At 43.1% G+C, this 27,816-nt stretch overlaps 1 protein-coding gene across 1 annotated transcript in view; it reads left to right on the plus strand.

Annotated features, from left to right (window-relative positions):
- LOC142397576 (protein kinase C epsilon type-like) overlaps window positions 1-27,816 on the plus strand; it is a 145,768-nt gene that overhangs the window by 76,489 nt on the left and 41,463 nt on the right. Inside the window, exon 11 of the mRNA XM_075481046.1 lies at window positions 20,435-20,589. Within this exon, the coding sequence (XP_075337161.1) occupies window positions 20,435-20,589 (155 nt within the window). The remainder of the gene's footprint in view (window positions 1-20,434; window positions 20,590-27,816) is intronic.

A 27,816-nucleotide genomic window follows, 5' to 3' on the forward strand; every position in this document is an offset into this window, starting at 1 on the left:
TCAATGTACCTCTTGGGAAAAGATGACGTATAAAAACTGTAACATAGTTTCTGGTTACTTTTCTGCTGCAGCAGACTGTGTTTTAGCAGAAATGGTTTTCTGAGGCACTCCTGAGCCCAGGCGGCTGCATCCATCATCAGGACATGATGCTATTGTCCTGTAGTGCTGCCTGAGGGCTCAAAGGTGGCTCAAAAAGCCTTCAGACTCCCTGATCTCTTTCACGGTATTATGCCCTGTAGATGCTTGAAAGTCCACAAATATTTCTGATCTTGAATTGAGAAGTGTTTCTTTGAATGATTCTCTGATCAGGTTTTGCACGAAGTGGGGACCGTGTCCCGTCCTTTGTTTCAAATCTGCTGATTGTGGAATCATTTTAATTGTGTTAAATGGCAGCTGGCATAGGCTCCAACCCCCCCACAACCCTGAGTTGGATTATGCGGGTATTGAGTTCATGATGCATTGACACATTTCTAGTTCTACTTGTTGAGTAGGTGGTGCACACAGCTCTGTTAAACTGACATTTCTGTAGCCTGACTTGAGTTTGAAGCAGTTTAATACTCAGAGTCACTTTAATAGTGAAGTATTTTGACTTCCTGTTTTCATTCACACTCTTTCCATCAGATTCAGCCTGTTTATCCATCAGTGACTGACAGAGCGGCACACAAAGGGGGGACAGGGCAGCAGGCCTCGGTGTGTTTTGTCTATCGTATGTTCCTGCCGGGAAACCTAAAGTGGCTTTGTGCTTTTATGTTGCTACTGTATGGTGTGTGTGTTTGAGGCAGGTTACATGTTGCACTGATGTGCAAAGTCCTTTCAGTGCAACTTGAGCCTGACAGAGTCGCCTACACAGGTGTTGATTTTCATCAGCCGGAACCCAACAATAAAGAAGCTGAAGAGCAATCAGCCTGTGGAGCACCGGAGACTTTTAAAAGATGCTTCGTTTTTATCTGAAAGGCGGGTCGTGGGTCGGGCTCACGCTTCAGCCCCTGCAGGCTCACGCTTCTGCCCCTGCAGGCTCACGCTTCAACCCCTACAGGCTCACGCTTCAGCCCCTGCAGGCTCACGCTTCAGCCCCTGCAGGCTCACGCTTCAGCCCCTGCAGGCTCACGCTTCAGCCCTTGCAGGCTCACGCTTCTGCCCCTGCAGGCTCACGCTTCAGCCCCTACAGGCTCACGCTTCTGCCCCTGCAGGCTCACGCTTCAGCCCCTGCAGGCTCACGCTTCAGCCCCTGCAGGCTCACGCTTCTGCCCCTGCAGGCTCACGCTTCAGCCCCTACAGACTCACGCTTCAGCCCCTGCAGGCTCACGCTTCAGCCCCTACAAGCTCACGCTTCTGCCCCTGCAGGCTCACGCTTCAACCCCTACAGGCTCACGCTTCTGCCCCTGCAGGCTCACGCTTCAGCCCCTGCAGGCTCACGCTTCTGCCCCTGCAGGCTCACGCTTCAACCCCTACAGGCTCACGCTTCTGCCCCTGCAGGCTCACGCTTCAACCCCTACAGGCTCACGCTTCTGCCCCTGCAGGCTCACGCTTCAGCCCCTGCAGGCTCTTGCTTCTGCCCCTGCAGACTCATGCTTCAGCCCCTGCAGGCTCATGCTTCAGCCCCTGCAGACTCACGCTTCAGCCCCTACAGGCTCACGCTTCAGCCCCTACAGGCTCACGCTTCAGCCCCTGCAGGCTCACGCTTCAGCCCCTGCAGACTCACGCTTCAGCCCCTGCAGGCTCTTGCTTCTGCCCCTGCAGGCTCTTGTTTCAGCCCCTGCAGGCTCTTGCTTCTGCCCCTGCAGGCTCATGCTAAAGCCACTACAGGCTCACGCTTCAGCCCCTGCAGGCTCTTGCTTCAGCCCCTGCAGGCTCATGCTAAAGCCCCTGCAGGCTCACGCTTCAGCCCCTGCAGGCTCATGCTTCTGCCCCTGCAGGGTCATGCTTCAGCCCCTGCAGGCTCACACTTCAGCCCCTGCAGACTCACGCTTCAGCCCCTGCAGGCTCACGTTTCTGCCCCTGCAGGCTCTTGCTTCAGCCCCTGCAGGCTCATGCTAAAGCCCCTGCAGGCTCACGCTTCAGCCCCTGCAGGCTCACGCTTCAGCCCCTGCAGGCTCTTGCTTCAGCCCCTGCAGGCTCATGCTAAAGCCCCTGCAGGCTCATGCTTCAGCCCCTGCAGGCTCACACTTCAGCCCCTGCAGGCTCATGCTTCAGCCCCTGCAGGCTCACGCTTCAACCCCTGCAGGCTCACGCTTCAGCCCCTGCAGGCTCACGCTTCAGCCCCTGCAGGCTCAGGCTTGTATTAAACATACACTATAACACACATTACAGCTGGGGGGCTCATATGACAAAGAGATGAAGAATGAAAGTCTCTTGTTTTTTGCAGATATTTCCATCAGCAGTTCACTCGGATTTTATTTTCTGTCCAGACTGGTGAAATCTGACTTCTCGTTGGGGTTATCTTTGATTTCTTAAGTTTAAAATGTACAGTAGCCCATACAGGCAGCACTTCTTAGCTTCAACCTCCAGTTATTGCTGGTTCAATTCCCGGTTGGGTTCTTCTTGTGTTTGCATGTTCTCTGCATGCATGGGTTCACTCTGGCTACTCCAGCTCCCTCCAAGCATCCAAAAAATGCATGTTAGTGATTCTAAATGAACTCTAAGTTCATTTTCTCAGAGTGTTCTGGGAAGTTTGCGTCTCACAGTTTCGTTTTGGTTATTTTGCTTGGAAGCAAACACAAACACGTGCATTTTGGCTGGGTGAGAAGCAGACAGTAATTCTGAATATGGCGCTTTCTTCCTGTCATTTACTGCTTATTTCGTGTTATTTTTCTGTTCTTACTCTTTCCATCAGACACACACAGGCTGTCAGGGGTGGTTGCCACTGTGTTCTTGGACGAAACAAATGCTCTTTGGCTCTTATGTAACTGCTGCGATCCTTATCAGAGACCTGATGTGTATTCCATATGTTGTGCTAACCCTTTTCATCACCTCACTCCCCCCCCCCCCCCCCCCACCCCCACCCCCCCCCCCCCCCCGACCTCCCTGATTTCCCCTCACCCTCCCGCCCAGCTCTCCTGTGCTTGATGTTCTGGGTTCGATGTGAGTACGATAAACAAACCCACATATACATTCTGTATTCTTCATGCAGCCACACACACAGAGCTTCACAGCCACCGGTTATGTAAGGGGGGGGGGGGGGGGGGGGGGGATTCAACTCAGACTTCTGCTGGAGAATTTCTGCTTTAAATCATATTTTTAAAGGAGTTATATAACATATATCACAATACAAATAAAATAAAACTTGATTAGGATACAATGTGAGAAGGGAAGAGAATATTTTTCAGAGTATAGATCTGTTTATAGATTACAGTTAAAGAGGAGGAAATTTTTTTAAGGTGGAACAGAACTGTCCTTGAGTTAACCCTCATTTCCTTACGTCCAGCAAAACAGGAAATAGGTGCAACACTTTACTGAAACATGTGCAAACATAAATACAAATACAGTATTTAAGGTGAATATCTGCTCTGAGCTCCTTTCTCCTCCAACACAGCCTGAACCCTCTCAGACGAGCTTTCTGTCCTTTCTTTAAGGAGTCTTCAGGAATAGTTCTCCAGGCTTCTTGAAGGATGTGGGCTGCCTTTTGTTCCGTTCTCTGCCAACATGATCCCACACTGCTTCAGTAATGTTGAGCTCCAGGCTCTGGGGAGGATTCATCCCTCCATCAGACCTGCTGCCACTGATTTTCAGTCCACTTCTTGTGTCCTTTCAACCCAATCTCACAGAAAAACGTGTGATAGCTACGTTGGTCCACAAAAACGTAGTATTGTCACAATTTGGCCCCCAAAAATTGTGACAATACTACATTTTATTTGGCCTATTCATTTACATTGCTCCATAGCAACCACCTTAACAACGGTACAAAACGTTTTATTGTTACGTTTTTTCAAGGAGATACTAAAATCTTTGGCGAAACTAATAAACAAAAGATTGTCTACATTCTCTGAACGAATATTATGAAAATATTATGCATAGTTCTTGCTAGAAATGCCATCAAAATGCAGATATTTCCATCAGCAGTTCACTCGGATTATTTTTTCTGTCCAGACTGGTGAAATCTGACTTCTCGTTGGGGTTATCTTTGATTTCTTAAGTTTAAAATGGTATGTAGCCCATACAGGCAGCACTTCTTAGCTTCAACCTCCAGTTATTGCTGGTTCAAATCCCGGTTGGGTTCTTCTTGTGTTTGCATGTTCTCTGCATGCATGGGTTCACTCTGGCTACTCCAGCTCCCTCCAAGCATCCAAAAAATGCATGTTAGTGATTCTAAATGAACTCTAAGTTCATTTTCTCAGAGTGTTCTGGGAAGTTTGTCTACATTCTCTGAACGAATATTATGAAAATATTATGCATAGTTCTTGCTAGAAATAAAAGTTCTTACAATAGAAACTTTTTAGCTGTCTAGAATTAGGCCACATTTACACATAGCCGGGTATTTAGAGAAACGAATATTTCCCCCCCTCTGTTTTCAATAATAGCATCGTGCACACAGCATCGTTTTCAAAAAACTTGTCATTTACATCAACCCGCATAAATACGCCGTCAAGCGCCATAATAACTATGTCAAACCTATTGGCGGCAGTGTAGGGAAAGGAATAAAGCCATGCAAGCCAATAAAAATCCTCAGAATCGAGGACATTCCTCATGTGAAGGAGGAGATAATGCGAGCAAATATCACAACAAAACTGAAGGCAATAAGAGGGAAATATAGACAGTCAGTGGATACTGGACGCAGGAGTGGCCACGGAAGAGTGGTGCTCCTCTATTTTGAACTGTGCGAGCAGGTTTGGGGTGGCAAATGCAATAAGGCCACAAACGTAAAAATTAGTAGAACTTTAACATCATCCATGATAATCCTGATCAGTAGCCAAACAAACTGTAAACATAAGGCGCTCGCATGACGTTAAGCATTTTCTGGCGCATAATGTGACGTTTAAGAACCTAAAACGCCGTTTTTCCCAGTTGACACGGCAACACATAACCGGCGTTATCAGAAATCTCCACTTGGGCCGGAGGTTTTAGAAATAATCATTTTCTGTGATAAAAACGGGGTTTTGGTGTAAATTAGAGGCCAAACCGCAGGAAAATATCTGAGTCTTCCTATCGTGTAAACGGAGCCTTAAATTTGAGCTCCATTCTTTGACTTCGATCAACACCCAGAACTCATTGCCAACAGTGGAAAGTGAACTGACAGCTTAGCTAACAGGTTGAGCTAACAGGTTTAGCTAACAGCTTAGCTAACAGGTTGAGAGATCCAGTTCCCAGAATGGAGGGCTTTAGATGTTTTGTTTAAAAGATCCCACTGTTTGATGCTCCTTAAACTAAATGAAAGGCTGTGTTCGAAACCGCATACTTCTCCTACTACTCCTACTAACTTTTTGAGTGAGTAAGCGAGAAGTTCCCGGATGCGTACTAGATTCGCCAAAATGTTGGGTATGCATCATGAGATTACTACTCATACTCAAACTACCCAAGATGCCGCCGATCGTCATTTCTTGTCAAAAGGGCAGTTTCAAGCTATCTACAACGAGGGTAGGTTCACTTCCTGTTTTCAAAACAAAAGCACCAATTGTATCGTAATGGCTTTCCCTATGATAAAAGGCAACGGGTATTTTATTTTGTGAAAATAACCGGAAGTGCATTGCTCACTGTGGCTAGCTTTAATAGCGCTGAATTCGTGGGAACAAAATTGTAAATAGCCGGTATTTTGTCAGGTTTTCAACACGTTGGGGATCTAAACGACTACTTTCTCACCTGAAAATGTTTCAAATGTTGCTAAAGTTTACAGAGTCTAAACTCTTATTTCACTTAAGCTCTAAAGCTTAAGTGAAATCAGCTTCAGGTCGGCTGATTTCGGCTCGGGCAGGAGCAAAATGCATTGTGGGTAAACGCTCTGCATACTGTCTGATCGATGAGTATGCAGTATGGAAGTATGTAGTATGCAGTATGGAACATCTAGTTCTTAAAAACAAAATCCATACTGGAAATACTAAATAACATATGCAGAGTTACTGATATACAACGTCTGCGACTGTAGTTCACATTTGTTTTTCACCACCCGTCCTTTTCCTGCATGTGAGGCCTGTCAGTGTTGCGTACCTGCAGGCATCGAGCGCTCGGCTCTGTGTTCAGACATGTTTCTTCACACACTTCTGCTGCTGACAGCTTCCAGGCAGTTATTGGTTTAAAGGTGTGTGTGTGTGTGTGTGTGAGCGGTTTAGCTATTTTTTAGTCTTAAAGGTTCATGAGAAAATAATGTGTTATTTTATTCTTATTATCACGTAAAATAAAATGTTTTCCGTCCACCTTCTCCTTTGAGGAAGCCATTTTTGCCCGATGACATCACTCTGTTAAAAGAGTCTTTGTACTTTCTGTGACCTATGTCCTACCTACACTCTCCCCTCCCTCCATGTTCCTCCTCCTCCTCCCTCTCATTCTTCTTAATCGACTGTGGGATCACGGTTGTTCCCCTGTCGGCCTAATTACCACAGAGAAATGTAAATAACATTATACAACAGTAACACCGGGCCTCATTCTGCTCCACACACCGAGGCCGAGTGGGGAAGAAGTGAATAAAATGATGGGAAAGAAACTTATTTTGAACTGTGAGAATAATGCGCCGGCTAGTGTTTTTTAACTAAATCAAGAAAAGCAGATAAAAAGGAGGGAAGTAAAGGCTGCAGTACAGCGGAGAGTGAGTGATTTATAATGAAGTGTAATGGGTGAACATCAGAGGAAGCAGAGACGGCCAGAAACCCGCCAGGTGCATTAATGAAGCTTTGTTCTCGTCTGCTCAGAGACTGATGGAGCGACTCTGAGAGATGGAAAGACAGATGGAGATCAAGACAGAAACAGAACCAAACAAGGATGAAGCACATGTCAAACAGGACTGAAGTCACTGAGCAAAAAAGGAGTTGATTTAAGGAAACAAATATAATTCTAATAGAATTCAATATAATTCAACATAATTCTAATGTAATTCAACATAATTCAACATAATTGTAATATAATTCAACATAATTTAAAATTTTAATTTTAGTAATTTTAATATTAATTATATAATTTTTTAATAATGATATATATATATATAATATTGTTAATAATTTAGTTATTTAACGCCGACAAATAATATATATATGATGTATATTTATATATATATATTATTATATATATTATTTGTACCTATATAACCCTATATACAAATAATTTATATATATTATTTGTCTGCATTAAATAATTAATGAGTTAACGCAATAATAACGAGTTAACTCGGCCAGCCCTAATTTTCAGGGCTGCACGGTGGGGTGGTGGTTAGCACCGGCACCTCACAGCAACAGGTGTTCCTGGTTCAAATCCCTTTCTGTGTGGAGTTTGCACGTTCTCTCTGGGTACTCCAAAACATGCATGTTAGTTTGACTCTGTGGCCCTGTGATGGACCGGTGACCCGCCCAGTGTGTACCCCACAGCTGGGATGGGCTCCAGCCCCCCTGCGACCCTGAATTGGCTTTAGTGGGTATAGAAAATGGAGGGATGATAAACTTTGATTGTATCCAGAGTCTTGGCCACCCTTCCACTCACTGAAGGTACAAATCTTCAAACACAACCCACATATATGACCTCATTTGACCAACATGAGTAAAGATAACAAGTAAAACATCTGTAGTTATAACGTATCAGTCTGCAACCGAAGACTGTGTTCAGCTACCTCCGAGGCCTAACTTCTACCTAATTATGGAATTATTGTAAGAGTAACCTGCGTCGATTTGTCTCTTCTTTGGCTTCACAATAAAAAATGCTTTTTTCATGTCACCTTTACACCATTAAAACAAGTCCACAGCTAAGCTGTTAGCTCAACCTGTTAGCTCAACCTGTTAGCTAAGCTGTTAGCTAAGCTGTTAGTTAGTGGATGGACTGCAGTAACGGTTAAAGACTGCAAAGTCCATGAAGCAGTGAGTAGAAGCACTTATCTCCTCTGTTTGGTTGGCATTAATCCACTCAACACATGCCTGAGTAATTTAACCTTTGACAGGGAACTGAAAGTCATTGTTCTGTTACTGTTGCCACCTCTCTTTGCCGTGCACATTTGAGCTGAAAATCCTTGCATACCAGTTGACCCGCTGTGCTCAATCAGGTGAAAATTTACGAGGCTGTTTGATGGAGATCGGGGCACCTTCTCTTCTGATGAGCCACACTGCAACTAAACACAGGCGTTAACTGAGAAAGTTGACTGTACGCGACAGATATACATTAAAAAAATGAACAAACGTGGCAAAAATCATACATCATACCTGTTTCCTCTCTCATAATAATGCTCCAGACTTGAAGATGTTCTACCTCCACATCTCGTTTTCCTGATAAGACGTATTTAGTGTAAAAGAAAAACATAACTTTAGGTGTATGTAGGGGTCCTGTTAGTAAGCATTTAAAATCTAGCTCTGCTGTTGCAGTGTGAGCTGGAGCTTTGCATTAAATACGAGCAGTATGTCATCACACCGGTCCAATTATGTGTGTGTGCAGTTTCATGCCTCTAGAATTGGAGCAATTTTTGAAAATGAGGACATTTTCTTCAAAGCTCTTTTCTTTAAATGGGCTGTGTGAAGGTTTCGGGGTCGAGGTTGGCGTTAGATTTGGGCTCGAACCGCTAACCCCAACCTTCGTTTTTATAAAAGTGCCGCTTTAAAAGGATAGTTCACCTCTTTTGACATGAAGCTGCATGACATCCCATATTAGCAACATCATTTATGAACATTTTCTTACCCCCTGCTGCGTCCTGTGAGCCGAGTTCCAGCCTCGTTTTGGTGTTGATGAAAGTAGTCCGGCTAGTTGGCTGGGGTTTAAAAAATAAAGCGTCTTGCTTCTCAAACCAATATGCGTTCAAAAGAGTAATACATTTGCATCACAAAATCGTTCTCCAGGAAAAAGTCAGACCTCACAATCGCTTGGCCCTATTTTCTCTCCCTTCGTATCACTGCCTGCTGTGTAGACCGAGCAGTCCCCTGCTTCCGAGCAGCAAACACCGTAACAGGTGTAATGCAGTGATACGAAGGGAGAGAAAATAGGGCCAAGCGATTGTGAGGTCTGACTTTTTCCTGGAGAACGATTTTGTGATGCAAATGTATTACTCTTTTGAACGCATATTGTTTTGAGAAGCAAAACGCTTTTGTCAACATATTTCAAAATAAATTTTAAGAAAACTCCTGCATTTACAGCCAAGTTGAATTGTCTTCTCAGCGTAGTAGTTCCAGTCTAAAATATCACTTAAAGGCAAAACACACAACTGATAGCAGCAAGTCATTCAAGGAAACAGACAGTGGAGCGAGGCTTCTACATAAAAACTACAGAAAGATGCTGATGTTAAAAGTGTGTTTGCACAACAAATGTTATGGCACTTTCATTCATATGGCAGCACATTTAAAATAAAACAAAGCTAAAAGCTATACACTACTTCTGGATTCATTTTTGGATTTTGAGTACAAATGCAATCAGGGAAATCATGTGATTAATTAGATTAAACATATTAATCGTTGCCCAGCCCTTGTAAAAAGTGCAACTTTTTGAGTCATAAACCATCTCACAGTAGAACAGAACGGCCTTGGCTCTCTGTTTGCTCTTTCAGGTAAGCGTCAAACTGAAGGACCAAAGAGAAACCAGCGAGTTTCCATCCGTTCCTCCCTCCATTAACATTATATCCCTCGTCCCTTCATGCCTCTAACTCGTGTACACACACGTATGAATGAACAGTGTCATCAGATCGCTTGTCTGTTGCTAAGCGATGTAAAAACCCTCAGAAGAAGTCTTTTATAGGTTAGAAAACCTTGAGAAAACCACGTTTCTTCAGGACTTCTCTGCAGGTCTGTTTCCAATCAAATCAAATCTTTTTGGACCATCGAGGATCATGCGGTGTCATTTGTTGTTACATAACGGAGCGGTAAGATGATAGCATGCTGGAGAACCAGCAGTGCCCTTAGCTTACGTCTAACATCTGTCAGACATCATGAAGATCAACAGTGAGGGTAAATTTAGTGTGGGGCGGAAACAAAAGAAGCACTTGTGCATCAGGCACACACACATTTCAGGTACACTTCCCCTGCCAAACGTGTCAGTCCTAATTCACAGAGAGTGTTTTTTTTTTCACGGCGGCGGCCATTAGTGGAGTCATGATCGCTGCTTTTTGGGTTGCAGGTCAGGCATGCACAAACTATTTTGTGATTTCATACTTGAAAGGACCCTTATTGACATGACGTGCTCCTCAGACCCGAACCTTTGCTCAGACATTTACTAACAGAGCCACCGGAGAACATTTATAGAAATCATTTGTGTTGTTATGTGGGCTGTTTTTGAAGAAACTGACGACACCTTATTTACTTTACCCGCATAGTTCTACTCTGTGAAGATTCCTCTCTATGCTGTTTATGCTGAAAGGTGTACAGCCTTTGGTTTCTGCTTGCATACAGACACAGAAACACGCTGCTTTCATCACACGTGTTGAATTAAGGCAAAAACAACAAGTTTGTCACGGTTTGTAATTACATCAATGACATTTTCTGTTGTCTATGACATTAAATTTGACATTTTAATATTTGTATATAAGATCTTTCTTGAACTGCACCCCCCCATGCAACAGTATCTGTCCCAACAATGCCAAAAAACTGTTGTGGTTTTGTGTTTTTCCTAAAAAAAAATGATGAAAAATGCTTGATTACTCACCCATCAGTTGAGATATTAACTCTTATAAATGATAAATGGATCTGACCCATCAGAGCAGACTGGGACGTTTGTGAGGAGGTCGGCCTCCCCAGCTTCTGTTTTTACAGGAAACATGGAAACACATGTTGTTAGCTGCTTCAAATGAAGCTTAGAGGCACTGGAACACAGTAGATGCGCGTGTAGAAAGCTTATAAGCCCCCCAATAACAACAACACGGCAGCTCTGAGTTCATTCATTTATTGGTCGTAAAGTATTGGTGAAATGAAGACGGATAACGCCTTATTCAGAGGCTGTATTGTCTCTGCCCTGTGCTCTCCTGTTACATGGATATACGCTGATCTTCAGTGATCTAAATATCTTCCGAAGGATGCCGACTTTCACCAAACTGTTATCGGTGAGTAGATGAACGTATTTTATGCCAGAAATAAGTTCCAGGCAGCGTGGTCGGTGGCGTAGTGGGTTGAGCAGGCGTCCCATGTACAAGAGGCTATAGTCCTCGCTGCAGCTGGCCTCGGTTCGAGTCACGCATCGGACGGCCCTGTGTCTTTCCCCCTCTTTCTGCCCCCTGCTTCCTGTCTCTCTTGAACTGTCCTGTCCATTAAAGGGATAGTTTGCCTCTTTTGACATGAAGCTGTATGACATCCCATATTAGCAACATCAGTTATGAACGTTTTCTTACCCCCTGCTGCGTCCTGTGAGCCGAGTTCCAGCCTCGTTTTGGTGCTGATGAAAGTAGTCAAAAGTCAGACCTCACAATCGCTTGGCCCTATTTTCTCTCCCTTCGTATCACTGCCTGCTGCCGCCTGCCGACAGCCGCACCTGTTACGGTGTTTGCTGCTCGGAAGCAGGGGACTGCTCAGTCTGCACTTCGGTCTGCTCAGTCTACACAGCAGGCAGTGATACGAAGGGAGAGAAAATAGGGCCAAGCGATTGTGAGGTCTGACTTTTTCCTGGAGAACGATTTTGTGACGCAAATGTATCACTCTTTTGAACGCATATTGTTTTGAGAAGCAAAACGCTTTATTTTTTAAACCCCAGCCAACTAGCCGGACTACCTTCATCAACGCCAAAACGAGGCTGGAACTCGGCTCACAGAACGCAGCAGGGGGTAAGAAAATGTTCATAAATGATGTTGCTAATATGGGATGTCATACAGCTTCATGTCAAAAGAGGTGAACTATCTCTTTAAGGGCATAAAAGCACAAAAAAATAATTTAAGAAGGTCCAGGTTGAAAAAAAACACAGAACTTCTCCTTTAAGAGACACGTTTGTGCAACATCTGCATCGGTTTGAGCATCAAGAGGAAATGCTGACATCTGTTATTTCACCGAGTTTTTATAGGATGAAAGCGCAGCTTTTGAAGGACTCGTTTATCGTGCAGAATAAGTTGTTCTGTAGCTGATCCAGCGGTGCTACGGTCCAGTTCGCCCGTAGAACTCACACCTCTCTCTGCTGCTTCCTCTTGAATACGCTGCAGCCAGAGCTTGTTTGGCCAGTCTCCTGCTGAGGAGCCTGTTTCTGTCGGGAGGGAAGACAGAGATGCAATTCACCCTGGAACAACTCGGTGTACCACACAGGTTCTGGTGTGTTCTGTTTGGGATGAGTCCCACACTCCTGTGTGGTTCTGTCACCGATGGAGCTCTAATTCCTACAGAAACAACCGTTATTAGTACATGCAGATGCACGGATGTGTTTGCTTTTCATACGATGTGGAATGCTCTGGCCTGTTTCTCTGAATTCAGTTATTTATGATGAAGTTCCAGGGCCACACACAACACACTGCCCTCCAATTATTACCATTTCCTGTTGCCATCAGTAGGCTCTTAAAGGTAAAGTGCACAAAAACAGGTGAGAATGCGATGGATTGAAAGCGGTTAACTGTCAAAGTTTCTCTGTAGCGTTATTTATAAAGCGACTGGATGGTGTGAAGATGTGAAGTAAGCCTCGAACAGGCTCCGTCTCCAGGTTGTGTTGAATGAAATCACTCCGTGGATCTGTGTGGTAATGGCCAGCAGCCAAACGGTAATGGCTTGCAATGTTCCGAGGAAAATAGGGCAGCAATTCACTTTTTTTTGTTTTCCTACACGGAACAAAAGTTCAAACCGCCTTGTTATGTTATTTTATTTTTTTCTTGCTTGTTCCCCGCCTCGACTGATTATGATGAAGGATTTTTATAGTTTCTTCATGTTTTCAGGTGAGGAGAAGCAGGCTGTGACTCCTGGAGGCTAAAGCAGAAACACACATGTTCTTAGAGACTTTGTGTCGCTGCATGCATGCTGTGCTATTGTTACCCAAGCTTTATTTAATCAGATAAGCCTTATATTTCAACAGCTCCACAGTTGTGAAGGCCGTTCCATTGATGAGAGACTCTTGTAAAATGGTAAAAAATGTCTTTTTTACTTTGTCAGAGATGGATTTGAGGGATTTTTTTGTACATTTTTCCTTCCATCTGATCGAAACTGAATTAGAATAAAGAATGACAATGAGAATTATTAAACTTCAGCTTTGTAGTGGAAATAAGTGGAAATCAACAGACAGTAGAGCAGTGCAGAAGCCCTCAGGGCAGCTGTGGTTTCATAGAAATGTGTGTGATTAAAGGATGTTGGACACAGACAAACTGTTTATCATGAAGTCAAACAACTGTCACTGCACTGTAGGAACAAGATTTCTTTCTTTCAACCACTCGTTTTTTTTATCTTGGAGGTATGTTAGCTGCCTCTTTTCTTTTGGAGAGGTCCATCCAAATGGCCACCAACTCTCTAGCTTCCCCACCTTACTGCTGAAAAAAGAAGGCAAACGGCTTAAAGGAAAGAAATGTGCATCAGGTCTAATCAAATCAAATTAAATTTATTTATGACACATTTCATGAACAAAACAGTTCAAAGTGCTTTTCATAAAATAAAAGCATTGCAGCAGGGAGTGGAAGAAGCATTAAAAATACATAAAAGAATATAAAGAGAAACAAATAAAATCATTTAAATGAATTTAAAAACAAGCAACAGTCCAGATAAATTCAAAGATATCGTGCAGATTTCATGCATAGACACATGAGAACAGAAATGTCTTTAACCTGGATTTAAAATGTCTACATTTGGTGAAAGTTTAATCTCCACTGGCAGTTTGTTCCACTTGTTAGCAGCATAACAGCTAAATGCTGCTTCTCCATGTTTAGTCTGGACTCTGGACTGGACCAGCTGACCTGAGTCCTTGGATCTAAGAGCTCTGCTGGGATACAAGACTGTTACTACCACCCAAAAAGAAAAAATCTCATTCAATAAAACTTAAAACTGTATTTTAATTAACTGGATCAATGTTAAATCACCTACTGTCACCTTATGGTATAGGGAAATATTCCGTATATTTATATACGGAAATATAATATAATATTTAGTAGCGCCAAATTCGTGGGAACAAAATTGTAAATAGCCGGTATTTTGTCAGATTTTCAACACGTTGGGGATCTAAACCATACTTTCTCGCCTGAAAATGTTTCAAATGTTGCTAAAGTTTACAGAGTTTAGAGCTTAAGTGAAATCAGCTTCAGGCCGGCTGATTTTGGCTCGGGCAGGAGCGAAATGCATTGTGGGTAAACGCTCTGCATACTGTTTGATTGATGAGTATGCCGTATGTAATATGTAGTATGTAGTATGCGGTTTACAACACAGACTCTGTCAGAGGTGACGGGGGGGGGGGACAGTGTAGAGATAGAGGGAAGTACAGAAAGATAAAGTGCAGTAGAGGGGTAGGGAAGCACAGGGTAAGTGCTACGATAATTATATTTATCCTACATTAATTAAATAGGATATTTGGCGCTACATGTTCTGTGATTGCTCCATGAAAATTTGCTCGTCTCCCTTAGCTTTAGTTCCCATTTGATTGTCCTTCAGCCCTCTTCCCTTCTTCTTCAAACAGAAGCTTAAGGAGTAAACTGCTCATGGTTCCTGTTTTCCTGGCAACGCATAAAGAAATGAGAGAGCGGCTCCAGACTTTTGCACAGTGCTGCCTTTGATGATAAAATAAAAGACGTGCTGCACCACTTTGCTTTTCTCTCCTCTCTTTTTATCACGCTGCTGCAGAAAAACACCACCAAAGTGCCAGATTTAGACTCTGAATCGGCGGATTCTCAATCTTAAATGGCTCGGATCGTTTATCGGGGGGGGACTAAGAATCTTGATCGGGACATCCGCTGTCATTACAGTTCAGATGAATTCTCACATTTAGAATATAAAAACACACTCGGCCCTCTGAATGTATCCTGTCCGTACTTGCTGAGCATTTGTGTGATGGTAAACAGTTAGAAGGTTCGGGCTTATATAAGGTGCAAGTTCAGACATGGCCGACATACATCACAGCAGGGTGGCGCTGGGAGGGCACCACACACACACACACACACACACACACACACACACACACAATAGTCCGATAACAATCGAGACCTTATTGTCTGCATTGGGCTGTGGATCCTCTGGCTGTGTGTGTGTCAGCAGTGGGAAGCCAGTATCTGTACATTTGCAATTACAGTCAGGAAATGTTTATTCATGTTTGATTGGGTGGGACCAGCCGGGGACTCTGGGTACATTTAAACAAACTATTTCAGCATCCTGTTTAAAGTCGCTTTCAGAAGGAGAGGCAGAAAAAAAAGAAGTCGGCGGGTTATGTAAGAGGCGGTCCTGACTCCTGAGGCCCCCTTTGAGCTGATAGCAGAGGAAAGAAAAGAGTCTGAGGTCAGCTTTTTAAAAACAAGCAGAAGAAAAACGGTGAAATCAGCCGTACGAAGCTGATGAGTCAGAACCTGCAGAGGAGCGTCTGAGAGCGACAGTTAACAAAAAAGCATCTCAAGGATACTTTCACTCCATATTGTGGTTTAATTCAGCCTTTTTTAATCCTTTGAACATATTTTTATTAGGGCTGGGCAACGATTAAAATGTTTAATCTAATTAATCACATGATTTCCCTGACAGCAACAGACTTTTACAAAATAAAAGCCTGTGAGCAACAGACTTTTACAATAATAAAAGCCTGTGAGCAAACAGACTTTTTCAAAATAAAAGACTGGGAGCAACAGACTTTTATAAAATAAAAGCCTGGGAGCAACAGACTTTTACAATAATAAAATAAATAAATAAAACCTGTGTTAATGCGCGATAAAATATTTGTCGGCGTTTAACGAGTTAACTCGCCCAGCCCTAATTTTTAGACATTACTGACCTCAGTTTGTTTTTGTTTATTTTTTCTATCTCAAATTCTTTATCTTGAGTAAGTGTTCAAAAAGACTTCCCAGATACCTGCCTGTAGAGACCGATTTATATTTGGTCCATGAGGTTCTTGTTAGTTTGGCTCAGTTCATCCTTAAAACTCCCCTTAACTTCATAAATATTTCTATATGAAACCGTGTCAGCTAAAGCTGATTCAGCCTTGAACAAACACGCAGTTTCAGCCAAAGAATGTATAAATCTTCCATTTTTTTTATGCTATTTATACACTAAACTGTTATTTTATTATTCCTTTTTTTTAAGGAATAATGGATGAATCTGCACACATACATAAATGCATCTTCTAAAGTAGAAGAAAAGAGATTAAAAGTTGTTTAAATTAAAATTTGCTTTCAATCATTTTTGGGAGCCTCTATCTGACAAAAGTCCTGACGAAATGTGCCCTGGAAATAACATCCTCATCGGCTAAATTACTTTACAGTTTTTTAAAGAAAGTTAAAAAGATTTTCAGCTGTCATTCTGGACCTGGTTGTTATGAAGTCAAGGCATTAATGTCAGATTCAATTAAAACTTCAAACCAAAATGCTGCTCAGCAGGAAATACAAACAAACATCCAAAATACATTCAAATGAAAAGTGAACAGAACAAGAAACCGAGCCAGGGTGAACGGGCGGAAAACGAACCAGGCGGGGGCGCCGAAAAGGGGGGAAAAGGAGAAGGATTCTAGGGGCCCAGAGACCTGAAGAAGCACTTGGTGAATTAGACTTTGCGTTCTGAGCATGCTCCAGATTTTTTCCCGGGGTCGTGACCCGGAAGTCAAAGGAGACGATATTACTGTTGTTGTCGCCGTCAGAAAGAAACAAACAACGCGATGGAGAATGCTCCGTTGGGCATCGCGTTTGTGCAACAAGCAGCTCATCACAGACCAAATGTAGAGGGACGTAGCTTCATCTTGCTCTGCGTTCTCCATCTTTCTCCAATGCCTGAGTTTGTTGTTGTTGTTGGTGGTGAAGAGGTCAACAGGAAGTGGCTCTATTAGCAATAGTTGGAATGGGTACAGCGCCACCTATCATACCGGGGTATGACACGCTTTGTGCCTCTGATCCCATTCATTCACCGCCATATATCCAAGGAGAATTACCCTTGCTCAACTCAGTCTTATTGTATTTTAGCCAATAATCCGATCCTTTCAGGGCCATGTGACCCCACTGAGTGAAATCAGAGAAAAAGTGCATGTTCCATCACACTCGCTCTACCTCACACCGACTTAGACTCAGCACAGTAATCTCCTCCGCTGCAGGCTCAACTTGAACCCCTGAAGCCCCTTCTGGACAGAACCAGCACTCTCTGCAGCAGATTCGGGGTTCTTTTTCAACTGGAAGCGTAACGCCTGTGTTATCTTTAGGGTGTTAAATAATAGTGATGGTTTACGGATACATTCGGTTTAAACTGTTGATCTTTCAGAAGCAACACCAATTACCTCAGAGGGGAGATGTCTCGTGCCGAGCTTTCCAAATCTGATAAGAACTTCTGTCTTCGTGTTATATAACTGGATTTCTGTTCATTTTGAATAATGAAGGAGGTAAAGGAGCATGAGTTAACTGTGAGTGCAGCTACAGTGGAGGGAAGACGGTGATGTAGATGAGCTCCTATTCACTTTAGTTTTGATCCAGGAAATTACTTTAGAAGAATCAAATATTACAGATATTTCCCATCATTTGATCCCCGTTAATGTGTTGAAGCCCATGGATACACTGATGTGTAGATATTGTAGAAGCGGGGGAACTACAGAGGAAGCTATCACCCACTCCAGAACCACCACAGCCCACATTAGCCCTGTGCAGACTGAACCTTTAGAAATACACGGGTTAAACAGTGAATTGAGCTTCTCCTGCTCCATCTGTAAAAATAACTGTTCGATGAAGCCAAAGAAAAAGAACAAAGCAGTTCTGCATTGATGCATTTTGTATGGAAAAGTGTCTGAAAAACCTAATCTGAGGGCATCAACACTCCTGCTGCTCGGTGATAGTTTGTTCTTTTAATTTATCGCTCTGTGGAACCTGTTTGCTCTGCATATCTGAACAGTAACCTTCACATTCACCAGAATCAGAAAAGATTTGATTTAGTTATTTTAATTTTCACATCATAAGGAATTTGGCCTGGTCTGTTTGGTGCAATAAAACAAAAAAATATAATAATAATAAAATGAAATAATCCAAAAATCACTTTCACAATAACAGCTGACGTCGAGTTCAAGTGTTTTTAGGACAAATTTAAAGTGTATAGGCAGGTTTTGTCCTGTTTCCAGCCTCCTTGAGTCCCTCTGAAGGTTTTACAAACTTTAAACGTCCCTAACAGCATGGATCTCTCCTTTAATGAAGTCTGAATACATCGAGGCTGACACACAAGAATTACACTGGAAAAAAATCAAAGTCTTACCAAGTATATTTGTGTCATTTCTAGTCCAAATATCTCATTACACTTAATATAAGACACAACTGCCTAACAAGTTCTATTTCAGCCAGATATAGGGACTTGTTGGACGACAATACATCTGGAATATCTTGTTAAATGAAAAAGTCTTGAAAACAAATTGTTTTGAGTCACATATCATATGAAACAAGCTTTTTTTTGACATTTGAAGAGGTTTTTAAGCTAATTTCAAGATCACTTTTAACTCAAAAGTCCTAAATATCACATTTTATTTCAAGAAATCTTGACAAGCCGATTTTCACTAGTTCCATTGGCAGATTTTTTTGCTTATTTCAAGCAAAAAACGTCTTGTATTTGTTGTTTTTCTTACTTATTTTTGGAGGGGCATTTTTTCCAGTGTAAACCTACAGTCTGTGCATGCATAGCTTCACTGTGTCTCTCATTTTAACCCTAAAGGCTCACACATCGACTCTGACCGGCTCCTCTTTGTCTCTTTATATATGCTGCTGTTTATATCCCAGCAGCATCCTCCACACACACACACACGCACACACTTATTTCCTATATGAAGAAAGCGAGCTGGAATTCAGGAAGGGGCTGTTTTCTCCCAGAGGTTTTTCAGCACCGAGAGAATAGAGCTCAGAGGGCGTTGGATGCGGGAGCTGGTGTTTTCTGAGTGTGTGTGCAGCAGGAAAAAACTCCCGTGGAGTTGGGGACAATTAGTGTGTGTCACAAATTAGTCTCGGAGAAGTCCGTCCATAACGGCTTTTTGAACAGTTCTTAAACTTGCAATGCAGACGTAAGTCAGTGTGTTTTATAAAGTCTGTTTTTGAGGATAAATTTGAGGATCTTATAGCTTCAATTCTTGAATTCTTGGACATTTCATTTGGAAATGAAAATAAAAAACAAGAGTTCACTTAAAGGGATAGTTTGCCTCTTTTGACATGAAGCTGTATCACATCCCATACTAGCAATATCATTTATGAACATTTTCTTACCCCCTGCTGCGTCCTGTGAGCCGAGTTCCAGCCTCATTTTGGTCTTGACAAAAGTAGTCCGGCTAGTTGGCTGGGGTTTAAAAAAATAAAGCGTTTTGCTTCTCAAAACAATATGCGTTCAAAAGAGTAATACATTTGCATCACAAAATCGTTCTCCAGGAAAAAGTCAGACCACACAATCGCTTGGCACTATTTTCTCTCCCTTCGTATCACTGCGTGCTGCCGCCTGCCGACAGCCGCGCCTGTTACGGTGTTTGCTGCTCGGAAGCAGGGGACTGCTCGGTCTGCACTTCGGTCTGCACGGTCTACACAGCAGGCAGTGATACGAAGGGAGAGAAAATAGTGCCAAGCGATTGTGAGGTCTGACTTTTTCCTGGAGAACGATTTTGTGATGCAAATGTATTACTCTTTTGAACGCATATTGTTTTGAGAAGCAAAACGCTTTTTTAAACACTATTTTTTAAACCCCAGCCAACTAGCCAGACTACTTTCGTAAACGCCAAAACGAGGCCACTGCTGTTTTTATATATATCTTTTAGCTTGAATATATATTCTTTTAATATTTTTTCTTTTTTTGCCTCCTACTTTATATATATATATTATATTTTATTTCATGATTATTGCCGTTTTGCACCAGGGATAAGAGGGAAACACTGTTTAAATTCTGTGTATGTCCTGCACATATGGCAGCATTGACATTAAAGTTGACTTGACTTGAGATTGAGGCTGGAACTCGGCTCACAGGACGCAGCAGGGGTAAGAAAATGTTCATAAATGATGTTGCTAATATGGGATGTCATACAGCTTCATGTCAAAAGAGGCGAACTATCCCTTTAAGACATGTCATGTTACGCTCATCTTTATTTACTTTGTTAATATGAATGCATTTATTATTCCATTTTTTAAATGATTATAAGTTGTTAGACCTACAGCATGTTCTGAAAAACCATTGACCGCTTTTTGTGGCGTTGGCGTTCCTTCTCCCGGATGAGTCGTTTTAAGGTTTTAAGGTGACTGACTGTCTGTTTCCGCCTCCCACCACAGGACCGCTTGTTCTTCGTGATGGAGTACGTTAACGGAGGCGACCTGATGTTTCAGATTCAGCGATCGAGGAAGTTTGACGAGGCGCGCTCTCGTTTCTACGCCGCTGAGGTCACGTCTGCTCTGATGTTCCTGCACCGCCACGGCGTTGTTTATCGGTAACCACACTCGCAGTGTTTGACATGTCAACAGTTATCACATGGCCTCCCTCTCCGGGGTTTTTCCTGCCCTTCTGCCCCTGTCCCTCCTTCTGTAACCACCTGATACACTGTGAAGCTTGGACACGATGCTTATTTGATTTAGCGCCTCCAGCTGAGGTACGGCTGAGTCTCCGTTACAGGACACATCAGACAATTCCTGGAAAAACTAAATAAACATTTATGTAGAAATGGACTGTAAACTTAAACAAGATTTAAGATCAAAATAATCTGCAAAGTTCAGATAATCTTCCTTCATATTTATCTGACGCACACATTCCAGCTCTCAGACATAATTTCTAGGGCTGGGCAACGAGTAACATTTTTAATCTAATTTATCACATGATTTCCCTGATTAATCACGATTAATCGCATTTGTACGCAAAATCCAAAAATGAATCCAGTAGTGTATAGCCTTTAGCATTTAGTTTTATTTTAAATGTGCTGCCATATGAATGAAAGTGCCATAACATTTGTTGTGCAAACACACTTTTAACATCAGCATCTTTCTGTAGTTTTTATGTAGAAGCCTCACTCCACTGTCTGTTTCCTTGAATGACTTGCTGCTATCAGTTGTGTGTTTTGGCTTTAAGTGATATTTTAGACTGGAACTACTACGCTGAGAAGACAATTCAACTTGGCAGTGTTTACAGATGACTTTGGTTCTGTCGACTCCGCCGTCTGGAAGAACTTTAAAATGAAAATGGCCGAGTAAAAGTTCCGTACCCTTCTCCATGTTTGGTGGATCCGCCAATTACTTTCTTTTCCGGTTCCGCAGCAGACAGCAACAGACTTTTACAAAATAAAAGCCTGTGAGCAACAGACTTTTACAAAATAAAATAAATAATAAAACAGGGGTGGTCCGTGGCGTAGTGGGTTAAGCAGCCGCCCCATGTACAAGAGGCTATAGTCCTCGCTGCAGCTGGCCCCGGTTCGAGTCCCGCATCAGATGGCCCTGTGCTGCATGTTGTTCCCCCTCTCTCTGCCCCCTGCTTCCTGTCTCTCTGAACTCTTCTATCCATTAAAGGCACAAAAGCCCCCCCCAAAAAATTTGTAAATATTTTTTTGTAATATAAAAAAAACTGTTAATGCGCAATACTATATTTATCGGCGTATAATTAACGAGTTAACGCGATAATAACGAGTCAACTCACCCAGCTCTAATAATTACACATTAAGTGTTTTACATTGAGAATGAGGCGTCTTTTCTCCTTTTGACTTCTGCTTTCAGGCCTTGAAGAGTCTGGAAACTCTGTTTATCTTCTGGTTTCTGTCTGACGTGTTGGTTTCACTGAATCACTTACCTGTTGAGTCAAATATTCTACTGTTATTGGTAATGACACGATTCTTTGCTACTACAGCACACACAGCTTTATTAAAGTAGCGAGGGCAGACTGTAGTCTGTAGCTGCTGGGTCCAGATTATCCAGGTTAACATGTATAAAGTCAAATCCAAGGCACCAAGGCTTTTAAATGTATGTTGATACAATTTCAAGTAACGGATCGACTTGCTGCCTTACTGTTGTAGTTATAGTTTGATATTATGTGTTTATTTCAGGGTTAAAACATTTGGATTGAGACTGAGTATTACCCAAGAATTAATCCTTAATTCCTCAGATTGGCATCAGGGACAAAAATCTCGCTTTGGGAAATTCCTCAATTGTTCGTTGTTCTGTGGAAGAAGGCTGAGTTTTTAGGGCATCGACAGGTTCTTAAATGTAAGTTTAAAAAGCAACTCAAAGCTCGGAAATGCTTTGTTTGGTGATGATAAGCAGCACGTGAAGTACGAGCCCCTAAAAGACAGACGATGTAAGAAAATCGCTTCCGGAGAATGAATTTCTCCGTTGTTTTCTGTGGACTGTCAGACCGTAAAGCTCCTGTTTGTTTGAATCTTTCAGGAAATTGACTGACAGTGGAGCTAATTGGAAGACAAAGGGGTGCTTGTTGCTCTTGTGTTGGATTACAATGAAACACGTTTCTAAATATTTTCTGTGGTTATGAAACTCAAAGCTTGTGACCCTGGAAGTTCTCCGTGTGCATCGGTGGGTCCAGCTCACCTCCCCGTCCGTCTGCTTCAGGTATTATCTGTCTGTGTCGAACCCTTCAGTCATAATATCATTGTCATACCCCGAGTCCTACAAAAGCAGCGCACATTGGGAATCATAACACCATTGTGATGGCTGGAGGCTTTTTACTCCAAAAATATCTGCGATGGAAGAAAAGAGATTTCTTCTTTGTTGAATGTGAAGCTTAATTAGGTGTTTGGATTTTCCCGTCATGCAACCTGTGTGTGTGTGTGCAACACTGTTTGTCTTATCTGGCTTCATGCTCTGAGACCAAACTGATGTCTCTCTGTTTTCCGGTTTCATTGATTTTTTTCCTTTTGCTTCAGGTCCTCATCTTCAGTGTAAGTGTATCTTCCACTGCTCCTCTACTTTATGGGGTTCCACAGGGCTCAATCCTCGGTCCCCTGCTTTTTTCTCTTTATTTGCTTCCTTTGGGTTCAATTAGGGGTGTGCGATCTGACCATATAAAATCGTGACCGGCGAGGAAGAGTGGAGAATCGCAGGCGATCTACCAAATTAGAGAAACCTTATAGATCGCCTTTGCCAAGCAGCGCAATGATTTTATTTTTTTTTAATGCTGGTTCCCGCCGATGCGGCAGCCGACGAGCTGGTGAAGAAGAGGAAATCCACCTCTGTAATTTGGAATTGGTTTGGGTTTTCTTCTACCCTAAATCACTGCTGCTGGTCCACATCAGGAATGGGAACAGCAGCAGCGGCACCATCCACAGCACATCCATAGCGGCGCATGGCAGAAACTCACGGCCAGCAGCAGCACTCTTGGGTCGGATGAGGAAACCGCTAGCTCGTAAGCTAACTACGGTGTAAGAGAAAAGGGATGCACCGCGACCGTGACAAACATTACACAGTTGAAAAGTATTCCTTTAGGGCGCTCTGGTGATGGTAGTGCGTGACTGTGGCTGCAGTAAATGAACATGCAGCGTTGCTCATCTGTTGCTAAATGGCATCATGAGGTGGAGTCAAGTCGTCATCAGTGGTTCGTTTTTCTAGTTCCGGTTGCTTCACTCTCACTGTGTCAGATGTCATCAATTAGATCATTATTTTTCATCTTGAATTGGGTTACAGTTGAATTACAATGTGTTGATTGCCAAATTCTTTCTTTTACTCCTTAGCTCTTCTGTGGTTCAGCATGTCGACTTAACTCTACTGTAATTGGTCTTTTTTTTTTTTTTTTGGATGTAAGATCGTGATAAAAAATCGTGATTCAACATTTTTTCCATATCGCCCACCCCTAGGTGCAATACTCAGAAAGCATGGGATCCCCTTTCATTGTTATGCTGACGACAGTCAAATATACATGCCACAAAAAAAAAGGAGCCTCATCGATTAAGCCCCTACTTCTATGTCTTGAAGACATTTAAAGCCTGGATGGCTTTAAATTTCCTAAATTTTAACGACAATAAAACAGAAGTGAGGGTTGTTTTGTCCCAAAAGCCTCTGTGAAACATCCCTTATTGATCTGGGCCCCTTGACGTCTTATTTGAAGCACAAAATTTCCAATTTGGGTTTTAAAATAGACAGTGATCTTAAATTAGATCGCCAGGTTGGAGCAGTGGTCGAGTCCTGTTTCTATCATCTCAGGCAGCTGGCAAAGATTAAGCAAATTCTTTTAAGACAAGACTTTTTGAAACAGTGATTCATGCCTTCATTACAACTCGGCTCGGTTACTGTAACGCTCTTTACTTTGGAGTCAGCCGGTCTTCCCTCAGGCGTCTCCAGTTGGTCCAGAACGCTGCTGCTCGGCTTTTAACCGAGTCGGGAAGAGGGAGCTCATCACCCCTATTGTTGTAATGTGAATGTGTTACTGTGTTCATTCAGGCAGTTAGATTAGGCCACCAGGGGTCCTCGGGGTCAAGTATAAATAGATAGCAGGTATGCTGCTAGTATGTAATGAGTGATGCATGCAGCGAGTGTTCAATAAAGTGGAACCTGTAAAGTTGACTAAGTGGCACGTTATTACATTGGCGACGAGGATCGGATGACTACAGTTTAAGAGTTACAATGGCAACATACGGAAAGATTGGAGAGTTTGACCCGGTGGCAGATGACTGGCAGCAGTATGTGGAACGGCTGGAATTCTAATTTGCTGCAAATAAAATCACCGACGCCAAACAAAAGCGGGCCATCTTCCTGAGTGCATGTGGAGGGAAAACATACGCCACACTGAGAGACTTGTGTCAACCTGGTAAGCCGGGAGATAATTCCCTGACAGATTTACTGAAACTGTTGACTGATCACTATGCACCGAAACGCAGCATTATAGTGGAGAGATTTAAGTTCCATTCAAAAGTTAGAGATCATGGCCAGTCAGTTGCTGCGTTTGTAGCTGAGCTGAGGAGAGCTTTCAGAGCACTGTGCTTTCGGGACAACTTTGGATGACATGCTAAGAGATAGACTGGTGTGTGGCATTAATGACGACCATACCCAACGCCGGTTGCTTTCAGAACCAGAAAGGAAAATGACATTGGACAGGGCACTGGAGATAGCGATAGCCATGGAAACCGCCGCGAAAGATGTTGTGCAGTTGCAGCAGAAAGCAGTGGAGGAGGCAGTGCACAAAGTGCAGCCAGTGGTCTCGGACCAGAAGCTGACGTGTTGTAGATGCGGAGGAACGCACACAGCGGTGGACTGCCGTTTCGCTGAGGCAGTTTGCCATAATTGCCGCAAGAAAGGACATTTGGCTAGAAAATGCCGAAGTGCGAGACAGCCCAAACAGAACAGATTTAGCACACGAGGGGCAGCACACACGTTGGATGAAAACGAAGAGGAGCAGCCGGAATACACGCACATGCTGCACAATTTGAGAGCGAATAGAGTAGAGCCATACAGAGAGCAACTCTCTGTGAATGGGCATGACGTCACATTTGAAATTGACACGGGGGCAGGCTTGACGATAGTGAATGAGAGAACATACAGGCAGATAGGGTGTGGAAGACTCCATCCTGCAAAAATAAAACTGTACACCTACACAAGAGATAGAGTGGATGTGTTAGGCAAGATGCATGCAAATGTCATTTACAAGGGACAGACAAAGCAGTTACCTTTGCTAGTGGTAAAAGGGGAGGGCCCAAACCTAATGGGGAGAGATTGGCTCAAGGCAGTGAGACTAGACTGGACAGCCATATTCAAACTCCAAGTAGGACAGCAGCAAGAGTTGGAGGCTCTTTTGTCACAACACCAGGATGTGTTTAAAGGTGAGCTAGGCACACTAGTTGGGGCTACAGCTAAAATCTATGTAGACCCAGAGGCCAGGCCTCGTTATTTTAAAGCTAGGCCCTTGCCATATGCGCTCAAAGAGAAAGTTGAAACTGAACTGACCAGGCTACAGAATGAAGGTATCATAGAGCCTGTTGATTTTGCTGAGTGGGCAGCCCCAATAGTCCCCATAGTGAAATCAGACAAAAGCATAAGAATATGTGGTGACTATAAAGTTACAGTGAATCCTGTGTCAAAGCTGGATAACTACCCAATTCCAAAGACAGAAGACTTGCTGGCAGTGCTGGGAGGGGGGCAGAAGTTCACCAAACTGGACATGTCTCAGGCTTACCAGCAGCTACCACTGGAGGTAGATTCCAAGTGCTTCACAACAATAAACACACATCGTGGACTGTACCAGTACACCAGGCTGCCTTATGGGGTGTCCTCAGCCCCAGGCATTTTTCAGCGCACCATGGACAACTTACTACAAGGGCTTCCTCAGGTGGTGGTGCGAGTAGACGACATACTTGTGACGGGGAAGGACGATGCCAGCCATCTGCAGAATTTAGGGACAGTACTGTCCAGACTGAAGGCAGCAGGACTCCGTCTTAAGCGAGAAAAATGCATTTTCATGGCACCAGAGGTGGTGTATCTGGGCTACAAAATTAATCATGCAGGGATTCAGCCAGTAGCAGATAAAGTCGAGGCCATTGCAAATGCAGCTGCACCGACAAACCAGACACAGCTGAAGTCATTCCTGGGGATGCTGAATTATTATCATCGCTTTTTGCCTAATGTGGCCACTGTGCTGGAGCCTCTGCATGAACTCCTCAGAAAAGGAGTGCCGTGGAAATGGGAGAAACGCCATGCCAGTGATTTTGACGCAGCGAAAAAGTGCTTCCAGTCTGAGCAACTGTTGGTGCATTTTGATGACACAAAACCGCTCTACCTGGCCTGTGATGCATCCCCATATGATGTGGGAGCAGTGTTATCGCACCGGCTCCAAGATGGCACAGATTGACAGTGTACCATAGTCACAGACCACAAACCACTTCTGGGTCTTTTGGGAGAGAATAAGGGCATCCCACTGCAGGCGGCTGCCAGAATGCAAAGGTGGGCTTTGATACTCGCTGCCTATGAATACACCTTGGAGTACAGTGTTTCCCACAGATGTGAAGGCAATGTGTGGTGGTGGGCCACGGGGGGGGGGTAATTAATTCCTTCGTTAATAATTGCTCACACAGAACTTTATTGTATTAACCCATAAGAACCCAGACCCATTTCTACTAAAATGAAAATTAAAGGGGTTATAACACAGACTAAATAGACCACATAGAACCCATTTCAGAATTTTTTTCCAGAATACCACCCCCCACTGTCAGAGATCTGTAATGTGACATAGGCTATATGTCACATTGGGAGTTAAGAACCTGGATAATTTCTCCATCAAGGAAAATGATGGGGGAAGTAAGGATGGGTGACACAGGTGCGGCTTATCTGCAGATTTTCACATCTTCATTGTAAACAAATTAATAACATAGCTAATTACACTGGTCGGACTGTTCAGCCGTTTCAGACTGATACCTCCGGTTCAGGCTGGTCCTCATCCTCAACACGCACGTCTCTCTTTCAATCGTGGAAAAGATTTTTCAATACTCATCTGGATTGAAGCAGCAAACATTCAGTGTAAGAGTTTAAAAAAACTACTTTATTTGATTCACAGCTGCTAGTGTTTTGACCTCGACAACCCAACTACATTATTTATTTATTTATTTTTACGACAAACTTGCGACTAGTTAACTTTATAAAGAAGGCGTAATCGATTGTTTGCTATGGGTCGGGACGGGACAACATTGTATTCAAAATATAAAATATTTTTATAGGACTTTTTAATGTGTGATTTTATA

This window comes from Odontesthes bonariensis, chromosome 2 (genome assembly GCF_027942865.1).
Source record: "Odontesthes bonariensis isolate fOdoBon6 chromosome 2, fOdoBon6.hap1, whole genome shotgun sequence".
NCBI classification, from domain to species: domain Eukaryota; kingdom Metazoa; phylum Chordata; class Actinopteri; order Atheriniformes; family Atherinopsidae; genus Odontesthes; species Odontesthes bonariensis.